Source organism: Poecile atricapillus, chromosome 8, assembly GCF_030490865.1.
Source record: "Poecile atricapillus isolate bPoeAtr1 chromosome 8, bPoeAtr1.hap1, whole genome shotgun sequence".
NCBI lineage: Eukaryota > Metazoa > Chordata > Aves > Passeriformes > Paridae > Poecile > Poecile atricapillus.
The window spans coordinates 11,698,479-11,718,985 of record NC_081256.1 but is presented as its reverse complement, the minus strand read 5'-3'; the positions used below and the strand labels follow the sequence as shown (position 1 = coordinate 11,718,985).

General features: G+C 38.6%; 1 protein-coding gene across 2 annotated transcripts in view; it reads left to right on the top strand.

Moving 5' to 3' along the window:
• The first annotated feature begins 5,706 nt into the window (after nt 1-5,706).
• Nucleotides 5,707-20,507, top strand: part of SPHKAP (SPHK1 interactor, AKAP domain containing) — a 46,189-nt gene continuing 31,388 nt past the window's right edge. For both annotated transcript variants that reach the window (XM_058843984.1, XM_058843982.1), the window contains exons 1-2: nt 5,707-5,805; nt 12,011-12,121. In XM_058843984.1, coding sequence (XP_058699967.1) covers nt 5,722-5,805; nt 12,011-12,121 — 195 coding nt within the window. In that variant the 5' untranslated portion in view covers nt 5,707-5,721. The remainder of the gene's footprint in view (nt 5,806-12,010; nt 12,122-20,507) is intronic.

Sequence of the window (20,507 nt, the reverse complement as noted above, 5' to 3'; positions counted from 1 at the left end):
GGAGTTTGTCAGACTTGTACATCAAGCCTTGAATTTTACGCTTAGTAATTCAATCAGTTAACTCAGGAAGGAAGGAATATTTCTTAGTACATAATAAAAAATGTAGTTAGTTTTGTTTACCTTTATTCTTCTGTAAAACTTGTCTGTTCTTTTATAATATTTTAAAAACATGATTTGAAAGAAGGCTGATGATTGCTACTTCTTACAGAGACTTACAGATTTATTTACTAGTTTAATTCGGAACAGAATAAAGGTCATGCAGGGCTCTTTGGGCATTGTGAAGTGTACCCCAGATGGATTTTTCCTCTGCATCTGTTTTTCATCAGCACGGAGCTAAAGACCTGGTCTTTTGGCAACTGTATCACTGATAAAAATGAAATGTAAATCATGAGTACCCAATAGACACTGTGAAATGAGCAATCTGGATATAAAGCATTTAAACTTCCAGTCTTTTTAGTGTGCTGATCTGTAAAACCCGATCCTGTACCTGTTAGAGTGCACAGACAATGAAGTGAAGTACTCAGTATTTTTGTTTCCAGTGAAGCCAATAGCAGCCAAGGGAGACTGAAACAAGTCTATGAATACTTTAAAAGATGCAATCCTGATATTGCCAGTGATTATATTCTGTACTTGGGTTCCAAATCCATAGCAAAATCAGAAAGACATTTGTTTGAGATATTTATAGAGCGTCTGCTTGACTAACCATCTGTGTTCTGATTGAAGTATACACATTGTCCAGATTGAATAAAAACCATTTATGTGGATTAGAATAGCAACTTTGACACTGTTACATCTAAAGATTTTGCTCCTAGTGACTTTGCTGACCTGTTTACTTGCAGAGGTAAATTTTAAAACTGTAAAATTTGAAAGGTAGCATGAGGAAAGAGTATGACTAGTCTGTCCACTTCAAAAAGGCTTTGAAGTTAAGAGATGCTGTTTGAACACTGCATGGCTTTCAAAACTGCTTCTTGCTTAGGGTCTGGATTAAGCTGGCTGACTTCCTCAGTTGCTTAGTAGCTTTCAGGTTTATTTGGGAAGGTAGGAGTAAGAAGATGCTAAGTATTTTGCTCTGCTTTCACTTCTCTCATACTCCTATTTCAAAACGAGATTAATCTCTTTTTTGTTGTTTTTGATGTTCACTACAAATATTAGCAGAACACCAGAAATGTAGCTCACTATAGCTTGGCATTAATTGCACTGAGAAACCTCCCTGTGTTCATTCAGTTTGCTTCCTTCAAGATTATTTTTTTCATGGATCAGTACATTTTCTATGTTCAAAATGCTAAGATTAGGACTCATAATGAAAAGAGGAAAAACAGCAGGCTATAATATGATTGATTCAAAAAATATATTTGAAATGGTCACATTATTTATTGAGATTGCTCCTTAGGAATGATTATTGAACAGCAAGTTTTGGGAAGCTGGTCATTCTTGTTCAAGATGGTAGGAAATTGAAGTTTTTTATATTGTTTCACAAGATTAATTTTCTTTAGTGATAACCTGGGGAATTCTTTAAATTACCTCATCTTAGTTGATGTAGCACCATCTGCCACATCTGCAAAGGAGATAATTATTTTTAGGAGCAGCTGTGGGTTTTTTGATTAAGTCTTGAGTCATCGAGGTCAGTATTTTTGAATTATTCAACACAGGAAAGATGAAGCAATTTGTTTGCATTTTGGACAGTAATGCACGATGTGTTATTATTACAGTTAGTGATATAAATCTCATAACTATATATAAACCTCATAGCTATTTACTACAGTCCTCTAATTTCCAGGAAATTGGTTTGTATTCTTTGTGAGTGCATATAGTTTGTAGGGAAAAAATTATCAGTTACAATTCATGAATCAGTATGACAGCATCTAGCGCCAAATGAATGTGGAGACTGCTCTGTTAATGTAAATACTGAAGTGAAAATGGTGTACTGAACACCAAGCCTTAGGTCCACATTCCCAAGTTCAGTTTCAGAAGCTGAATTGTAGATTAGGATCTTTCACACCAAAAGAAAACTCAAAATGAGCCATCCCTTAACAGAGATTGTTTACTATGCCTGTGGCTTTTTGTGATACCTCCGAGTCAGATGAGCACATTGAACACGGATCAGCATTCTCCATCATATACTAAACAAGGGAGCCAGGAAAATTTGAGACCTGAGACCTAAAAACTCCAACAGCTTTCTTTATCTTGTAGTGAAAAGGCTCCAATATGTGCCAGATGTCTTAAAAATTCAGTACTTTGTGAAATGTGAAGTAAGGAGTAGTATGTGAATGCAGAGCTATCGCTTCATGATGAGCTGGTTACATCTCTGCAAGAGTTTCTTTTGGCTTCCTGCTATTGAGGAACTAATGAGAGCAGAAGCTTTTCAAAGCCAGAATAGTTTTTCCCCTGGAGAGTTAATGAGAAATAGGTTTATATTACTGGCTTTGATACAGAGCAAGGGTGGCAGAGCTGTATGGCCTGAGGAGGGTCTCTTGAGAAAACACCTGTTGAAAATGAAAGCTTAGAAAGGATACCTATGGGATAAAGAGAAGAGGAAACTTTGCCCTTACTGAGAGTTGAGATAATTGAAAAAGAGATGTTGAAAAGCCAAATCCATGTTCTGTGTTGGAAGAAAGACCTGTGCCCCAAAGGTATTCTATACAAGACCTCATTCACAGCATCTCTCTGAGCTATGGAAGACTCGCATTTGTGGTGCTGAATCCCCAGCCTGCAGAAGCACAGCTGGGTGCTCATTTTCCCATCAGTTGGCATGCACTGCTGCAAATCTCCTTTGTGTCACACCTAGAGGGGCTCATGTACCTGACTGAGCAGCAGGAGTGGCCAGGGGGATTTCTCTGTGCTTCTTCTAGAAATTGTGTAGCCATAAACTCAATAAGGAAAAGGCTGTGGAGTCTAAAACTGAATGTAGCTCTCCTATTTTGACGCTTCTTTGTTAAAATTTTTCTGCATTTCAGTGACCAAACCCTGACCATTGAAGTTGTTTGCAAGCAGTGGGAGTCCAGAGTTCCTGTCCCTGGCACAACTCAGGAGTTGAATTGCAGTGCAGCATGAGAATAGAGGTTCTGCTCTGCAGTTACAGAACACAAAATGTGAACCTAAGACAAAAAAGCTCTGAAAGTGTTAGAGATACTTGTAAATGCATTGTCCCTTGTCCAATCACAGTTGCTGATTTTTCCTGTGCTCCAAGTAATCAGCTGGGTGTGAAATACAACTCTGAGAACTGGGATGGGTGAGAAGAGGATTTAGATTTACCAAATTTTGGGAATACCAAGGGCACTTAGGTTTCTTGTCTGAACTTTAGTCTGAGTGGGAGTCTAGTCTCATTTGAAATATTTAATGGCATTCTGCATTTATTTCAATCATCGTGTGCTTTTAACATGGTTTTCTATATTTATAAATGAAAAGTGGGCTTATTTTGAAAAGAACACAGTTTTTCAAGGATTAAGAAGCTTTTACAGATCATTTAACTTTCCGCATGACTTGGAGGAGAGCTTTACTTCTGTATGGGACATGTCATGTGCTGCTCCTAGCAGAAATATTGTCTAGAGATAGCACAGATTTGTTGATACTCGGAATGTGACTCTTCAACTACATTTTCCAGCTATGCTTTATTGTGATACTCTATTTGTACTGTTTAATTAAGTTCCAAAGAAGGTCTTCAGGTGGTTGTCAAATTGTTATCTTTGTTGCTGTTAGACAGCAACGCTTCTCGCACTGATGTTCAATTCCCTGCACATAGTGGAACTAAGAGCAAATAGTCTTTAGCAGCCCATCATCTTCCTGTGGCAGAGCCCCTCAGTCTTTCTCTCAGTGAAGTGGAGAAAACAGTACAACAGGCCTTGTACTTCAACCTGCAGCTCAGCCTTGATCTGTAATTTTCTATTAGATTGCAGAGGTGATGCATCTTATAAAAAGAGGCAGTGCACAGCTTCTTCTGGGAGTGGTGAGTTTTACCTCGTCCAAAGGCTGCATTGCAATGTGAACTTATCAAGTAGGATACTTAACTTATGTAAGATTTGACCCTCTGAATATGAGGTTCCTACTTTAAATGGGGATAGAAAGCCAGAATTGGCTTCACATGTTTAATTTTCCTCATTCTGTTAAAGAACTCAGTATTAGGCCTATAAAATGCTATGTTGCTGTGTCAAATGCCAGAGAAATTACTGCCCAGAAATATTACTGTGTATCTGTATCATCGGAGCAATGAAGCAGAGTTTTGTAAACAGGCAAAAGTCATCTAAGTACAAATGATGGTGATCTTCCAGAGTATTAAGTGGTAACATACTTTCCAAGTGAAGTCAATTAACCCTCTGGGGTCTCTTGTTCATCTATATTCAGTCCTCTGATGTGATTCATGAAACTTCCCCCCAGCTAGCAATTAACAAGCCCTAAATTAGTTTTATATTTTTTATTCACTCTTCTAATTTCAGCACATCTAGATACTTTTTTAAATTATTATGAAATAGCACCACACACATCAGCAGAATTCTCATTGACAAAGTTCCTTACCAGTGGGAGTGCATATATTCATAGCTAGTCCTAAGCAGTATCTGGTGAAAGATACATGCATCAATCTTTGAGGGTAGCCTTAGTCATACTTGGGTCTGGATTTCAAAAGAAAAAAGGTGCTTCTGGCCTGCTCTTAACATACTGGTTTACATTCCAGTAAATGTGACAGGAAAATGCACTTTAGGTTTGGACATTGCAGGAAGTTGCGCACCATCTGTTATCACGCTGGAACCAACGAGAGATTATTGCTCAAGCCATGGTAACCTGGGTGTCCATCACAACATGTTCCACATGTTCTCATAGGTGGCTTGCAATAATTAAAAGCACTCCAAAGACCCAGTCTGAGAAGCAGAACATGTAGGATACTTTTCCCCTGGTATGTTCCTGAATAAACAGGCCTTTAGCACATGTGGCCTTTAACTGTGATCATGTCATGACCAGAAGGAGAAGCTTCATTAATCTTGCCTATGCGATTATTGTATGATGGAAGATCTTTGAAGACTGGCCTGAGCTATTCCAAAAGAAAAGTATGAGGGTTGGTTCTTGCTGTGTGTGCAAATAATTTGGCTGGGGGAACTTGTTTTTATGGTTTTGTACTTTACATCTCTACAATCCCAAAGTAAACGTATTTTTTGTGTACCACTGAATCACAAAATAGAATGTGTGCACGACTTACCTTAGCTCCAAACCTATGGTGTAGCGAGCTGTTCCATCTGGATTACAGAATATTGTCTCTCCTGTTGTGGTTTTTTTTTTTTTTTTACTTTGTAATCACTACCCCTTTACTTCCATCCTGGCAGGTAAAAATGCAGCAAATATTTCTGTTGTTTACCAAGCAGAATTAATGCAGTGCGTATTTCATTTGCTGCTCCAAGCTGCCTGCTTATGAAAACAAGCCAGTACCACTTTTTACATCGGCATTTGAGACAGATCTGGTTGTAGGCAGTTTGTGCTTTCCTCTAGTCTTCAAAAGACATCAGTCTGCTATTTTATATCCAAAGTGTGTAGCTTGGGATAGTCTTCCAAAAAGGGAAAATTAACAATAAATTGACTAGTAACATCAGAGTACAGACCACATCTTGTATTCTAAGTTACATCTCTTTACTAACCTGTGTTTTGGTATTGCTTGAGTTATTGATGTGGCTGAGTCACTGGAAAGGTTTTTGGGGGCTTCTTTCTTTTTTGTTCTTCAGCAACTTTGAATCTCCACTGATGCGTGAGGTCCCAGAGCGCCAAGGCAGCAGCACAGACAGTTCTGCAAGCAGTTTGGGAAGCTCTGTCACAGCATGTAAGAAGGTAACTTTTAAGATTATGTTACATTCAATACATACAAAGTCATATATATATATATATATATATATATAGCTTTGCTTTTTAGATTGCAGCTTTAGTGAGGAATACAAAATTTAAGTGGTACTTAGAAAAGGTTTGATACAGAAAAATAACTCAGTGGTGCTGTTATGGTATCTTGCAAGCTTTGTCTGCCTAGTCTATACTTGTCTGGTCCCAAAATACATTATACTTATATGGGAGGTGAATTCCCATTGAACATTTCTAATTTACTTCATTATATGACATTTCATTTTAAGAAACAAAAGCAGCGCATAGCATGAATACCTTCAGTACTGCTCTTCAATAAATGACAAGTTTCTGGGACACAGACAGAGCTTTGCTTCTCTAAGGTCAATGCAATGGAGGGTCCTTCCTGAAAAAACTTTGGATTAGTTTCTACAAGAGGTGGTATAGACTGCTGTTATTGTTTCCTAAAATCAGGTTTATATGTAATAACTTAATTTAGAGCATGTGGGGGGGGAAAAAGTGACACCTGTGTATGTATGTATGTCATTAGGAGGGGTTGAATATCGTTTTATGCCTGTAGCTAATTTCAGTACAACTGATAATACAAAGGTGAAGACCTTTTATTCCTCCTTCCTAGGAGCTTGTTATGGCAGTGCAGTCTGAGGGAAGGGGGCACTAGCAGAGGCTCTAGAGGAGGACAGGCTGTCTTTCACCTCTCATGTTGCAGTAAACCTCAGAGCTCTACTGTCTCCCACAGGCATCATTCTAGAGCTGAAAAGATAGCATTCATTTTAAACTTTCACAGTTCATTCAGTCTTCTCATAATTCTGACTTTTAATAACGCTTTCCTCTTGGGTTTGGAGTTTTTTGTTTGTTTGTTTTATGTAACAAGAGTGAAGAATAAAACATGTACGTGCTAAGGATTTATTTTTCTTGTACTGAAAACCATGCACGGAAATTTTGTTAGATATAGTGTCATTGAGATAAAAAGTGAACTCAATAAGACAGATGTGTATGCTGGGACTGGGCTTCTCTTCCTCACCCCAACATGGCTAAAAGATAAAGTGTCAATATTTCATTTGATCAAAGGGTTCATTTGCAAAATAACACTTGGGTTTTAAAAATACTGCTGACTGTAATTGGAATCCTCATATAGACAGAAAATCTACTGTGTGGGAAAACATTTTTTATTTAATCTCAGAGTTGTCTACTTTATGTAAGAGTGAAGGACAGTGGAACAGCACTAAGTACCACCACTGCCTTTACAAAAAAGGCTCCTGCTTGGTCACATGCAGAAGTATCACTCTCTTTTAAAGGGTAGCCTGTATCACATGGCTGAGAGCTGCTTCACCCATCCAATCCTATACATTTGAGCTCTTCATTGTAAAACAAGTCAATTTTATGATTGTCAGCACACTAAAAGAAGTTACTTCTGACAATACTTCTGACAAACAGGAGGATGTTTTGGGCTTCTTTACACAGCTGTCAGAGAAAGTTTATCGTGTGTGTGTGTGTGTAAAAGGATGAAGAATTCTCTTCCAGCCTGTGTTAGATTATTTTGAAGTTAGATATGTAATTGGTTGTGAAGTGAAATGCTGTGGGTTCTGGCTGCAAGGGAGCAGTTTAAACAGTTGCAGGTTTGAGTAGTTATATTTGGCATGAATGGCTCTTAGCAGGAACCATATGAGGTGTAGCCTGTTACACTACACAGACCAACCTAAATGAATGCAGAAGATGTGCCCCTTGATACCCCGTTTTATTCTGTATGTCCCACTTTCCTATCTTTTTTTGATGAGTAGTAATTAACCAAAGCAATTAAGATGTTCAGTCATGAAAACGCAGATGTTTCATTTATGGAGCAGAGCCTTTTTAATGCTGTCTCAGTTATAGATATTTACTGTATTTTAATGTCTTGTGATCTAAATCAGGGAGCAGGAAGCTGTTACACTAAACTCATATGCAGTATTTTCCTCTGGGAGAGAGTGACTTTTCTAATCCACACTCTGCTAGAGGCTGATTTAGTTCATTGATTCACAACACACTGAGTAATGCTGACGGCTGAGTCTCTAGATGAGAGTGGAAAACTTTTTTTTAGAACCATGAATTACTGCTGATTTCACATTTAGTGCATGATGTAGATTCATCCTGAATTATTTTCTGGGTGATGATCCTGCTCCAAACCAGATATACAGCAGTATAGTGTGTGCAGCTGTCACATGAGTATGGTCAATGAATCAAATTATGCTTTCAGTTTTCAGCTGATAGCAAAAATCCTAACAATGTGTCAGTGGGATTGGCCCTGCACTTGTCTTAATTAAATAAGAATGAAGAAAAGTACAAGACAGGAGGATGAAATTTTGGCAAGTGAAACTCTGCCTTAAAGTGCAGGACTGCAGACTGGCAGCTGAAGGAGAAGAGGATTAGTTTTCTTGTCATTTGGTACAGATCACCTCAGTATATTTTGAAAAAATGCTTAAATGCTAGAATGGCAGTAGTAATATTCTGGTAGAGGTACAAAGAATACCAGTTCTCACATTGCTTTTGATTAATTCACTAGCTCTGTTAATTTAGAATAACTCCTTCAAGCTTATACACTTTTGATAATTGCAGTCATATATTATTTTACTATAAGGACTTCATTGTATTCCTTTAAAAACAGGAATATCCCATAAATTTTTTCTGCATGTGCAAATGCAAACTCCCATTTTTCTAAACACATTAACCTATTTAACAGGGAGAATTGCCTTACAATAGAAAGAAATATTCCATTTATTCTTACCATATGTGTGTCTTTGACTACAGTACTGTCTGTTACCAAAGAAATATGCCCAAAAGTTCACATGGCTTCTAGAGATATACTTTTGCACAGCAGGTATGTGTAACCCTACCTGTTACCAGCATTGCAGGGTGGCCCAAATTATCCTTCCTCCACAGAAATACTAATGGGAAAGCTCTGAGCAATATCATGTCTATAATGGTCCTAATGCAATAACTTGGGTTTCATAAGATGGAGTTTAAAATGAGCCAAGGTTTGCCCCTCACTCCTGCCACCACTGACTCAAATGTCACCTCCATCTCCTGAGCACCACCCAGACCTGTGTGAAACCAGACCATGTGCGAGGACACCTTGGGCACATGTTCCTGCATTCTCCCGTTCCAACAGCGCTGGCTTTTCAGAGAAGTTCTGGAGCCTTTCCAAATGAGTTTGAGTCAAATTCTGTTCCTTAGATCTGACCAGCTGACCTCTGCCAATTTCTTCTGTGTGGACTCAAGTATATCTGTTTTGTTAGCTATTACAAATGGTTAGCTATTTGTTTTTCTCACCTGTCTTTTTTTAATCCAAATTGCTGTAAATTATTTTCCCCAACCACCAGTATTAAAAATATTACACCTATTCATCCCTCTTCACACTTCTGGATACATCCTTAAGTGTGTGTGCAGAGCTACTTATGGACAGGAGAGGAGAATCTGCCCCAGGGAAAACATAATCCTAATAATGGTGTTCATCTTCTTAGGTTAGGTTTTTCGGGTTATTTAGAAATCACATGCTGTCCAAAACTTCCATGCAGTAATTTCTACCCTTAACTTCAAAGCCTGATATGAAAAGCTGCATACAAAAAATTATGTGCAATATAAATCCTTGGAACCTATAAACCACCCTGGAGTGACTTAAGTTTGGCAGCCATGACCTGACCTGACCAGACCAAAACATTTGTTCAGGAGAGTTATTCCTTCTGCAGCTGCTTTACCACTATTGGCTTCCTGATAAAAGCATCCTCTGAAAGAAAGTTAAAGCTACCAATGGTTATTTAACATCCCACAGGAGACAAAGTAGGTGAAGTGTGGACTGCCCAGCTCATTTCATGGGTTTATCATGTACAATATATGTCTGCTATGATTGAACTGTTCTGAAATGCACACCAGGTCCTTCTGAGACAAAGATGAGCAGCATCAAGGATATCTGCAGCCTGTTTCTGCATGATAAATTTCTGCCTATCACAGTTTCTCAGAAACTGAGTTTTGAGAAAGATCTAAAGTGATTAAGGTCGAATAAAAATTCACTGTGATCTTTAAGGAAATTAAACAAGATTGCTTGTTACAGCAAAAGCTGTTGGAGTTAAAAAAAAACCTGTTTCTTATGTATGCAAAATTATGTTTTAACAGGTTATTAGAACTTCAGCCCTTGAGGATGGGAATGTCTAGAATCTAATTAAATCTGAAATCATATATGTGTGTATATATATATATGTATATATGTGTATGTGTGGTTTTGTAAAGAGGAAAAGAATGTTAATTCTAGATTTTACCAACCAGTTCATAATGCTTCAAGGTTTCCTCAAAAAAAACAACAAAACAACAACAACAAACCAAACCCACACAACAGTTTATTACACTAATAGGAAATTGTTTCTTTGGGATATGAAGTATATTATTTTCCCCATCTAGTCTCAGAGTTAGTTATGATGGCAGGAATCTTTTTGCACTGAGACAGGTGGTTATAAAATTTATTGAGTGCAGAGTTGTTGCACTGGTAAACAAGATTAGCAAGCAGCCCCCAGGAAGAGGCTGGTGTTCATGTGAAGCATTCATGAGCCTTTGGCATTCTCAAAAAAAAAGTCTTTGGGCACAATACTTCCTCTGAGTGTTTTGTGAACCTTATATTTGAATTTTAAAGCTCTTTGGAAGAAAACACATAGCAGGGCCGGTCTACTGAGAAACAGCCACAAAGGTGGAAAGTCTCCATGGAGGGCACCAAAAGAGGGCACTGAAAACAGGCCAAGCTCAGGGCCTGTGTGTTGCCCATTACCTCTTCATCCCTCTCCTGCTGACTTTTATTCAGAAATCAATATAAGTATAATACAGGGAGTGAAATATTAAGTGTAACTGACTTTCTACCAGTAAAATAAAAATTAGAGTGGGTGTTAGTCTGTGGGTGGTAATAAACTTACTTCTGGATGCCCCCAGGTATTAGAAAATTCTGTCAACTGGCCAGATGAGCTTTCCACAGTCATTCATCTTCCCTGAGAAGTGAGAAGGCCTCACAAGTTATTCTCTCTTCTCTTCCTAAGGAAGGGATTTAGGCTTGGAGGTCAAATGTTCTTGAAGTAGGACAAATGTGTGTTAGTACAAAACATGCAGTCAGGTAAAGCACTAGATAGATTTTCTTTCCCTAGGTATAGCAACAAAATTATATTTTTAAATATCATTATTAAAAGTCAAAAAATTAGAGTACAGGATATTTCTATGTAATACAAAAATTGCAAGAATAAAATAAAATATACAAATAAAACATACATCTATTTCACAAACATACTTCTTAACATTGCTGCCTAAGGAAGATGATAAGCCATAGAAAATGTTCTGTACCAATGGTACAGCAATATTTTTCCTGCTGTTCCCTAGCTGTTTTAAAGATACTAATGGTCCCTCTTGTTCATGGTAGAATATTAGTACAGAGGCACAAAGTAAAGAATTCAGTTTAATCTAAGCATCAGATTTGCACATTGGCTTTGCCTCTTACAAGTCTACAGATCTCTGCAGCCCCATTTTGGTTTTGTTTGGGTGGAAGCTGTGGCACAAGCTGTAGGGCTGAGTCAACACAGAGACTAAACACATAAAGTTTTGATCTCAGGGTGCTGAGTGACCTCAGGACTCATTACAGAAGGTCCAAAGTACTTCAGCTTCTCAGAAAGCAGAAAAACTTTTTTAAGGAGTTTGGAGCCTTGGAAGTCCCAGAAATGAGGCTGCTGGCAGAATGAATAGTTCTGATCTACTGTGGAGAGAGATACAGTCAGTCATAAAGGCTGCAAGTTTCTGTACTCTGGTGTAATTCAATAATTAGTTTTCTTAACACATCTGTTTCTCACTTTAACGCAGAACAAAACTCATAGCAATATTTTCCAATAAAAATATTGGGTTTGGGCATTTTCCTCAAGTGTCTTTCTCCAAGGGCTCTCAGTTCAGGAAGAAAATTGGCTCATGTTCAGGGGATATCTAAGTGATTTGACTCAAGGTGCAGTAACCGGATGAGTCCAAATAAAACGGATCTGTCTTGTCCATCTTTCTCCCCAACCCACCGTCCTCCCCAATTTTGTCAACAAAATTTAAATTGAGTTACAACAATAGGGTTCAGGCCCCCCAAAGCACAGTAGGGCTCATAAAAAATTGCAATTATTTTAACTATTTTTAACTATTTTAACAGATTCTCTGCAGTAACAGTCTGCTAGAATCAACAGACTACTGGCTGCAGAATCAGAGGACACCATGCCAAATTGGCTTTCTAGAAGACAAGTCAGAAAGCAACTGTGCCTCAGTAAGTACTCACTGCCATCTCCTCTGGAGAAAAGTTCCTTGAGATCTGTTTGGGTAGCGTGTGGGGCTGACAACAGTACATGTTAAACTAAAACAGTCTGTAATTTCCAGCTTCCTTTTAAAAGCAAATATATAAACTAAAAATATAGATTTCTATATTAATACACACACATTAATAAAGCACATTAATAGCACATTAATAAAGACTACTGCAGAGGTTTTGGCTTTCAGATTTTGGTGGCTCTCTGTATTTTTTTATGTTCATAATCTGCAACTCAGAAGAGAGAAAAATAAGCCAAAGAGAAAATTATTCTGAACCATAACTTGTTAAGTGGCAGGTTGGAAAGAGCAGATGTTTAAAAGGCTGCTCAGTGTTCCTGAAGGCAGAGAGACACAATTAAAGAGAAAAAGCTCTTTCCATATTAGATGAGGGGAAGCTGCTAAAGAACTCAAACAGAATTATTTTGCACTTGAAATTAAATTTCAGTCTCATTATTGTGGGTTATAATGTGATTAAGATCAACTTTTGTTCAACAATATGCATGAAGAAATAGGAGTTCTGTTGCTTTATAAACTGTCTGCATGGATGGAAATACATGGCTATGTTTTTAATATATTTTTTTACTTGATGGAGGACTCAGAAGAGCAGATCCTTCCTTAGAATCCTATTTGAATGCTATTCCCTGGTCTCAGTGAGCAAAGAAGGGTTTTAGAAAAGATCAGCTTTATCTCAAGTAAAAGGTTTCCAGCACGGCTTGTACTGCACACAACCTAAAGACCAGCTGAGGGCTATCATGAAGTCTGCTGGGATTCCCTCAAGGACTTGGGCATTCAGCTCCAGCTGATGAACCCAGGCTGCTGCTGCCAGGAAACTGAATCCCCATCCCATGGAGGCGGCGGCCGGAGGCTTCGCGTCCCGCCTGGGGTGATGCAGAGTGCCTGAGAGCTGCAGGAGTGACACAGCAGTGTCATTGCAGTCATGGAATTTAGGAGTATGGTCAGAGGTTATTTGGCTTAATTCAGTCATACTGACCACTGGTCTATCAGTTTCCACAAGACAAAACAATTTTGCTCACCAGAGTGAGCAAAATGCACAGCCTAATCCCAGTGTGCAAGTGAGCAACCTTACAAGGCAGATAATCAGTGGTATCCTTGTTTTTCATATAGGAAAGGATTACTTTCAATGCAAAACATATTGACTACAGCAACTTAATTTTACTATATAGTATTTAATATCCTAAAAAGAAAGCTTATTTTCTCAGAGGAAATTATTATCTCAAAAAATAAGAATTAATTGCTTGCTTTTTGACCTGTTGAGCTTTGACTTTTTGGTTAATTTTCCATAGAATCTTAGAGGAAATTATATTTATCTCTGATAGGTTGGACATACAAAGCAAAGATAAGTTGTTATAGAAAGATTATGCCATTGCTACCCTCCTTATTTCAGGCAACATTGTCTGATTTTGCCATGCTGTCTGCTTTAAAAGGTTAAACTACCTCAAAGAGCTTTCTCCTCTATACCAGTATTATAAGGGTTTTTTTTCTCTTTGGAGGGTATTAATCTAATTGTTAAAAAATCATTAAACTTACTTCAATTAACAATGGTATTGATTAGCAGCAGTTTGCTACTGAGATTAGGATACACAGTTTCCTGCTAATATAATCAGGTAGTATTTTAAAAGTAGTTTAATTATGGATGTCTTGTTTTGTGCATTTCTACTGAATGAAAACCTAATCAAAATCCACCTAATAGAATAAAGTACTTGGATTTGTGAGACATAATCAAGCATAAGCTCCACATAGTGATATAAATGCAATTAAAATTTCTGTAATGTAGCATTCTTCTTACCTCATGGAGTGACCTGAAAAAATAAAAATAGTTTTAGTAGTAGCTTCTTTTGCTTACTCCACTATTGCCAGCTTTCTTTCTTTGGACTTACAAAAATTTTTTCTGGCTTTGGACATGCTTTTATGAAAACCTTATCAGAAAAGAAAAACCTGATAGCTACTTTGTCCCTACTTTCTCTCCAAAGATCTAGATCTAGATTACCAACGCTGAGTATTTGTGTTTGGATTATGTTAGTACAATTTAAGAAATCTAAATTCTTGCTGAATTAGATGGTTTGCAGTTTTCTTCTAGCATTGGACTTTCCTAAAGCACAGTCTCTTCATCTTGCACACAGGAATGTCAATTATGACTTTATCTTAGCAGTTGGTAAGATTTAACACTATTCTTCACAATGCTTTTACAGCATCTCCATGTTTAAGATGGTATTGCCACACTGCTAAAGATGTATCTCAATCTTCTTTTAGGAATTCTTCCTAAACATAGTAATGAAACTATTATTTAGGAAAAAAGCAGGATACAGAACTAAATGAAGGAAAAAAAAAAAAAAAGTGGTATAGTCCTGCAAGATATTTGGCATTCATTTGGTTCAAGATGCTTATAAGTGAATTTTCGAGAAATTCTCTGGCCTTTCATGCTCCAGGCCAGCAAAAAGCCATTAGAATTCATATTTACACTGAAAAAAAAAAAAAAATCTCTCAAAACAGACCCAGGCTCCAATGATCTCCCCATAAAATCCTCACAGCCCATCACTCCTTGCATGACCATCCTGTCCCAACCGGAGGCTGGCAGAAAGACATTCCCACTCCACACAGCATAACAAGCAATTGTCCTTGAGAACCACTGATGTAGGAAGGTAGGATCTCTCATTCCAAAGCAGTGTGCCTTTGTGTGAGGGGCAGAGGGTTTCCAGACTGCCAGAAATCCTGAAAACTTCTTGTCAAATATCTTGGAGAAGCAGAAACTTTACACCCCTAAATGGCAGTATAGGTATGAAAGGTGGAAGATACCTGCCTTTCAATTATAACAAAGCACTAAGAAACAGTGCTCATTTCTCACTTTAGCATAACAAGATAACACTTTTTAAAGAGTCAGGATGTGACAAGGGCTCATTTTAAATTGTTTTATATCTCCTTAAAGCTGAGAAAAAAAAATGAATTTGCAGGCAGATGGATGAGAGAACAGTTTCAATGAAGTGTTAAAGGTTTCAAAACATTCTTGAAATAGTCCAGCAGCTTTTCCATTTGCAAGTGCTCCTACTCTGTAACTACATAAATGCTCACTCCAGAATGCTCCATACAGAGATGTAAGTAATGCAGGCTGTATGCACAGACATAGGCAGTTGGATATTGGTTAGATCCAGCCCAAGGGAGCAGCAGGAACACGTGGCCAGAGCAGAGGGAAAGGACAAGGACAGCAGCCCAAACTTCAGTCAAATTCAGTCATGGTAAAACACCCTCTTGTCTAATTGTTGGCTGTTTTTCTGTGCCCCTGTGGCACTGGCACTTTTTGTGAAGTGGTCTGATGATGGTGGAAACACAGAGTGGAGGACAGCATGACTGGGGGAGTGGGACAGTGGAGGTAGCAGCAACCACCGAGTGGGCTTAAGCCACATGGAAAAACCCTAATCCATCTACAGCACAGGAGAAAAAATTATAGTTTAGGATTGTAATCTGATTAGTTTAATGCAAGATAACATACCCAGCATAGGGACAAACTTGAGCTTTTCAAAGAAGGGAAGCAATGCTTACCTTAGTGAAATGACAAGTGAGAGAGAAACCAGATTGTTACCAAAGCAAACAGGTGATATGATGGATCACATGGCCTGTGGTGTCTCTGTTAACTGAGATAGTGAAGAATGTTGTTTTGCTATCAGAGCAGCTGGATTTTCAGAACTGGCTGCTTGCCTTGCAACTGCATGGCTTTGTTGTCCTAAGCAGGTATTTCAGCATTATCGCTTTTATTGCAGTTTAGCCATCAAGCTTTCAAACAACTTCAGGAGGAGGTTAAAGATGCCATTATGCACTAATTTGAGCTGGTCAAATCAGGGCTTCTGTGGTCTCACCTCCTCCTCCAGCTCCTTCTTCATCTCATTTAGTGCCCTGGCATTTTTACAAATGTGCAGTAAATCAATTCAGAGAGAAAAGTAACTATGAAATTAAGAAATTAGTTTTTCTAGCCAAGTCTTCCTTGAGTCATCTCACCATATTGTCAGATAAATGCCAGTGCTCACTCAAGGGATGCAACAAAATCATCCAGGAAACAGTTCCCCCAAATTAATTCAAACTAAATGATAATATATGCAAAAAGGAAATATCTTTGGCAAGGTGTATTTTGATGAAACAAAGGACAGCAGCTTTCACTTGAATTAAAATAGATGAGTGGTTTTCATTCTTTTTTTCACCCAAGTCTTTTTGAAGATATAGCACTACATATCTTTGGACGTGTAGGTACAAATACACAGATTTTTTTTGCATCAATCTTTGATATTAGATTACTTCCAGGTAACTTGCTAACAATAGTGCAGACACTGTGTCAGGGACATTTTCTATCCTTTACTCAGGGCCCCCGTACCCAATATGTTCTTCAAAGAATGAGAGCATGCCCTCACTGAAGAGTGATGGTGTAGTCTTACAGGAGCTCAGAAAGAAGGATTATTCCCAGGGCTGGTAGTAGTCAACAAGGCTTTTTACACAGGCAAATACAGAAGTGCAATCATGAATCCCAAAGGAGGAGACTTTTGTTTGTTGGCTTGTTTTAAAACAAAGACATGTGTGCTCCTGAATAGTGACCATGCACAGCTGAAACAGGTGCTTTGTTTTACTGTTTGAATGAAGTTTTGCATTTGCTAGCAAACATGGCAAAGCCCTACTTTTCTGCCTAAAACCACCAGACTTACATACTAAGACCTTTTTTCTCCCTCATGAGGTTGCTTGCACACCTCAGCACTATGTCATAGACAGGGAATTAGAAGGGTGTTTATTTTACCTTTCACTCCGTAATTACTCAACCATCTTCAGGAACAGCATTGTCTCTTTCAGAAATCAAAATCCATCCGTTGCTTTCCAGATCTAAACCATAATTACTGGAGATATTTTTAGGTTTAAGTCTCATCTTCCTATTCAGCTTGACGATACCTTAATTACATCCTGACAAGGTGCAGGAATCAACAGCAGCAGGCTAAATTGTGGCATTGAGTTGTAGTCCTTTCTCAGGCATGTGTGGGTGTTCATGCTGCTGTGGTAAGGAATTGTACCTTCCAGACAATCCCTCTCTGGCTTGCACAGGGAAATAAAATCCTTCCTCTTCACCAACTGCTCTCTGCCTTGTGGAGCCCAGAGCAGGCAGACTGAGCACCTGCTTAAAAGACCACTGAAAGGATTATTTGTATAATCTGTAAAATATATTTTACTTTCTGCTCTTGTACATACTTGACTCCAAAAAATAAATCTTCACATACGAGCTAATGTTAAGACAGAATTCAAGTATGCCCTTAAAGGGTTGCATTTCCACATTTTCAGTATCACCTGTATATCATACAGCAGTCAAAAGCTGCCTCATGAATTTCAGTGTGTGGAAGATTGACAAGAGATTTTCTTCTCTTTCCTGTCACTTCAGACTTGGGACAATCTTTAATCTTCTGTCTAGATCTGCCATCTTCCTTCCTGTCCCTCCATGGCAGTCTCACACTGCAGTGGTTTTCTATCTGTGCTTAAGAGAAGCAGATGTTTAACCTTACTCTGGCAAAGCTATAAATAAGCACTGGAAGGATCAAGCGTGGCATTGCAGCTGTATCCTCTCCAGCATTCCACTCTGCTATATTCTCAGTGCCTCCATGATCTGCTTTATCAAGAAATGAGATTTTTGTGCTACCACCAGAGTGGACATTTGTGACTGTGCTGCTGTTAGAACCACAGGCTCCCTCTAACATGAATTGCAGGCTGAGGTTCGCAGAAATTTGTTAAACATTAAATATACAGGGCACTGGAGAGAGTAGATGGTGCATGTGGCATAAATATTTATTGGAATATTTTCTCTACATCATAAGTGGCAATTAATTACATCAAACCCAAGGGAATAAGCTTTAATGGGAAGAAAATATTCACAGCTGCTTTTGAAGCATAGGATTATGAAGAGATAACTTGGAAAGAGTCATTAATGCAGTCCAACCATTAAAATAGGGATAGTCTCTAAAATGTCAAGAACCATAAATCCACCAAGTCATTTGAGTTAAGCACCTTCTGAAGAATAATTTGGACTAAATTTCAAACACATTGCTGCTAAAAATGCTGGAAGGAGAGCAGTATAACACATCCTTCTGATGTACCTAAGGTGTACCTAAAAGAGAATTGTGTCTGGGCTGGGAAGACAATGGAAAGTCATGTCAGAACCTTATTTAGGTGAATTTGAGTGACTCACAGGAGATGCACTGAGTTGTCTGCTTTTGGAAACCCTCCATTAGGGCCTACAAGAAGAGTGATTGGAAGCCTCATCTCATGTTAGGTAGCAGTTGTGCAGCTCACAGGAGAGATTTTTACATGGAAACTGAAAGGAGTAATGTGGCTTTTATGGCCATCCCAAAGAAAATATAGGGCAAGAATGGGAAAAAGACTTCCTCCACTCACAGCTAGAGATGGAAATTGCCTCTTTCTAATCATACAATGTACCGCACAACAGAAGGAAGGCTCAGACCTCATTTCAAGTTGATGTTTCCCCAACCTTCCCTGCATCCTGTTGCAATTTTGGGCAGAGAAACTGTCAGTAGAATTCCACGGTCCTACTTTTACACAAATGGATTTTTTTGATGGTAGCCTGATCTGACTGGTGAGATAAGGAAGGTATTGCTGTGTACCACAGAGGGATACATGCCATGAAACCTTTTGAGTTATTTGTAGTACAGAAGATGGCCCTGAGCTGCTTCATACTCTGAGGTTACCACATTGTGCAGGGCTGGAGATAATTTTCTTCACAATGGCTGGTATGGGGCTGTCTGGATTTCTGGTGAACACGGGACTGATAACAGAGAGATGCTTTTGCTATTCCTGAACAGGGTTTGCACAGAATCAAGTCCTTTTCCCTTGTACTGTCCCCAGCAGTGAGTTCACTGGGGTGCACAGCAGGCTGGGACAGCAGACCCCAGCTGGCCCAAGGGATGTTCCATAGATGTGACATTGTGCTTAGCAGAGAAAGCAGGGGTGACAAGGAGAAAAGGGGAAACAAATTCTCCCACCTTTATAATACTGCTGCCTCACCTTTTCATTCATGCAAGTCATTTTGCAAGCAGCTACGGGGCATAGCTACTATTGCCAAACTAATATTTTAATTTCTATATTTCACAGCTGGTTCCTCTGCCAGAATCATTTTGGCAAGCATGGAAATTAATGCGAGACAAGCATTGCATCCAAATGCTAATGGATGATTAGCTCTGTCTTCCAGAAACTTTTTTTTTTCATTCTGAGTCACTATCAGGCCATTTCAAACACCTCATATAAGACATATTCCGGCTCAAGATCCTCTTTAACCATTTATATATAAAAGGTCAGATTTTACTGTGCAAGGAGGAGAGAGCTACATCTCTTACACAATTCCCAGTCTCCTATCTACTAAAAATGCGTTCTGCATATTAGTGATAAGTGCTAATGACCCCAAAAAGGAGTGATGAGAGCCAATGGCAGTGAAAATAAGTCACCAGAATTTAAGTGGAGGAAAGGAAATTGTAATCTAAAAACAAATGCCTGCAACAGAAAAGGAACAACTGCTATGTTTCAGTTTCCTTATTTGTTATAAGATTGCAGATCTTCACAAAAATATCCTTCAATCATTAAAGCACTATATACCATACACACTATATGTACTTCTTCAGTAGATACTTTCCTGTATGCTCAAGAAAAGGAGACACTTTTCAGAAGTTACCCAATTGCATTCCTCCATCCCAAAACAGCACATCAATTCAACAGCAAGGCATGAAACAAACTCCTGCCTACTTCCCAAAACAACTTTGAGGTGAAGTAAGTGGAGGCAAATTAATAATAATGATGAAAAAAAAAAAAGTGGCAGAATACTCTGAAGGAACACTGAAGAATATTACCTGAAACTCACACATTTCAGCTAGTAGTTTGTTAATGGTTGAGATCTCTCTTTCCCAGAAATTACAGGAAGGTGTATTTTCCATTACATGCTTTATAATGACAGTGTCACAAACCTCACTGCTCTGCATGAAGGCATTTTAAAGCCTACTATAAAACCAGAAGGGAGATGAATGAAGATGACACGTTGGGCATTATAAAACCATATGCAAAAGAAAGCCACACTCCTCCTTCAGATAATCCTCATTTCCTCTTCATTAACGTCTGTGTGTGACTGCATAGTTTTATCTTTAAATAGCTGAGGAACCTGTGGGTGGGCTTGAGTGGATGCAGGAGCCGTGTGCCCCCAGGCAGGGTGTCTAATTGCAGCTGAGGCTGCTGCTGACTGTGGCAGCAGAGCTCCTCCTGAGTGAAATGAGCAGTTGTTTATCAGACAGATAAACACAGAAACCCCA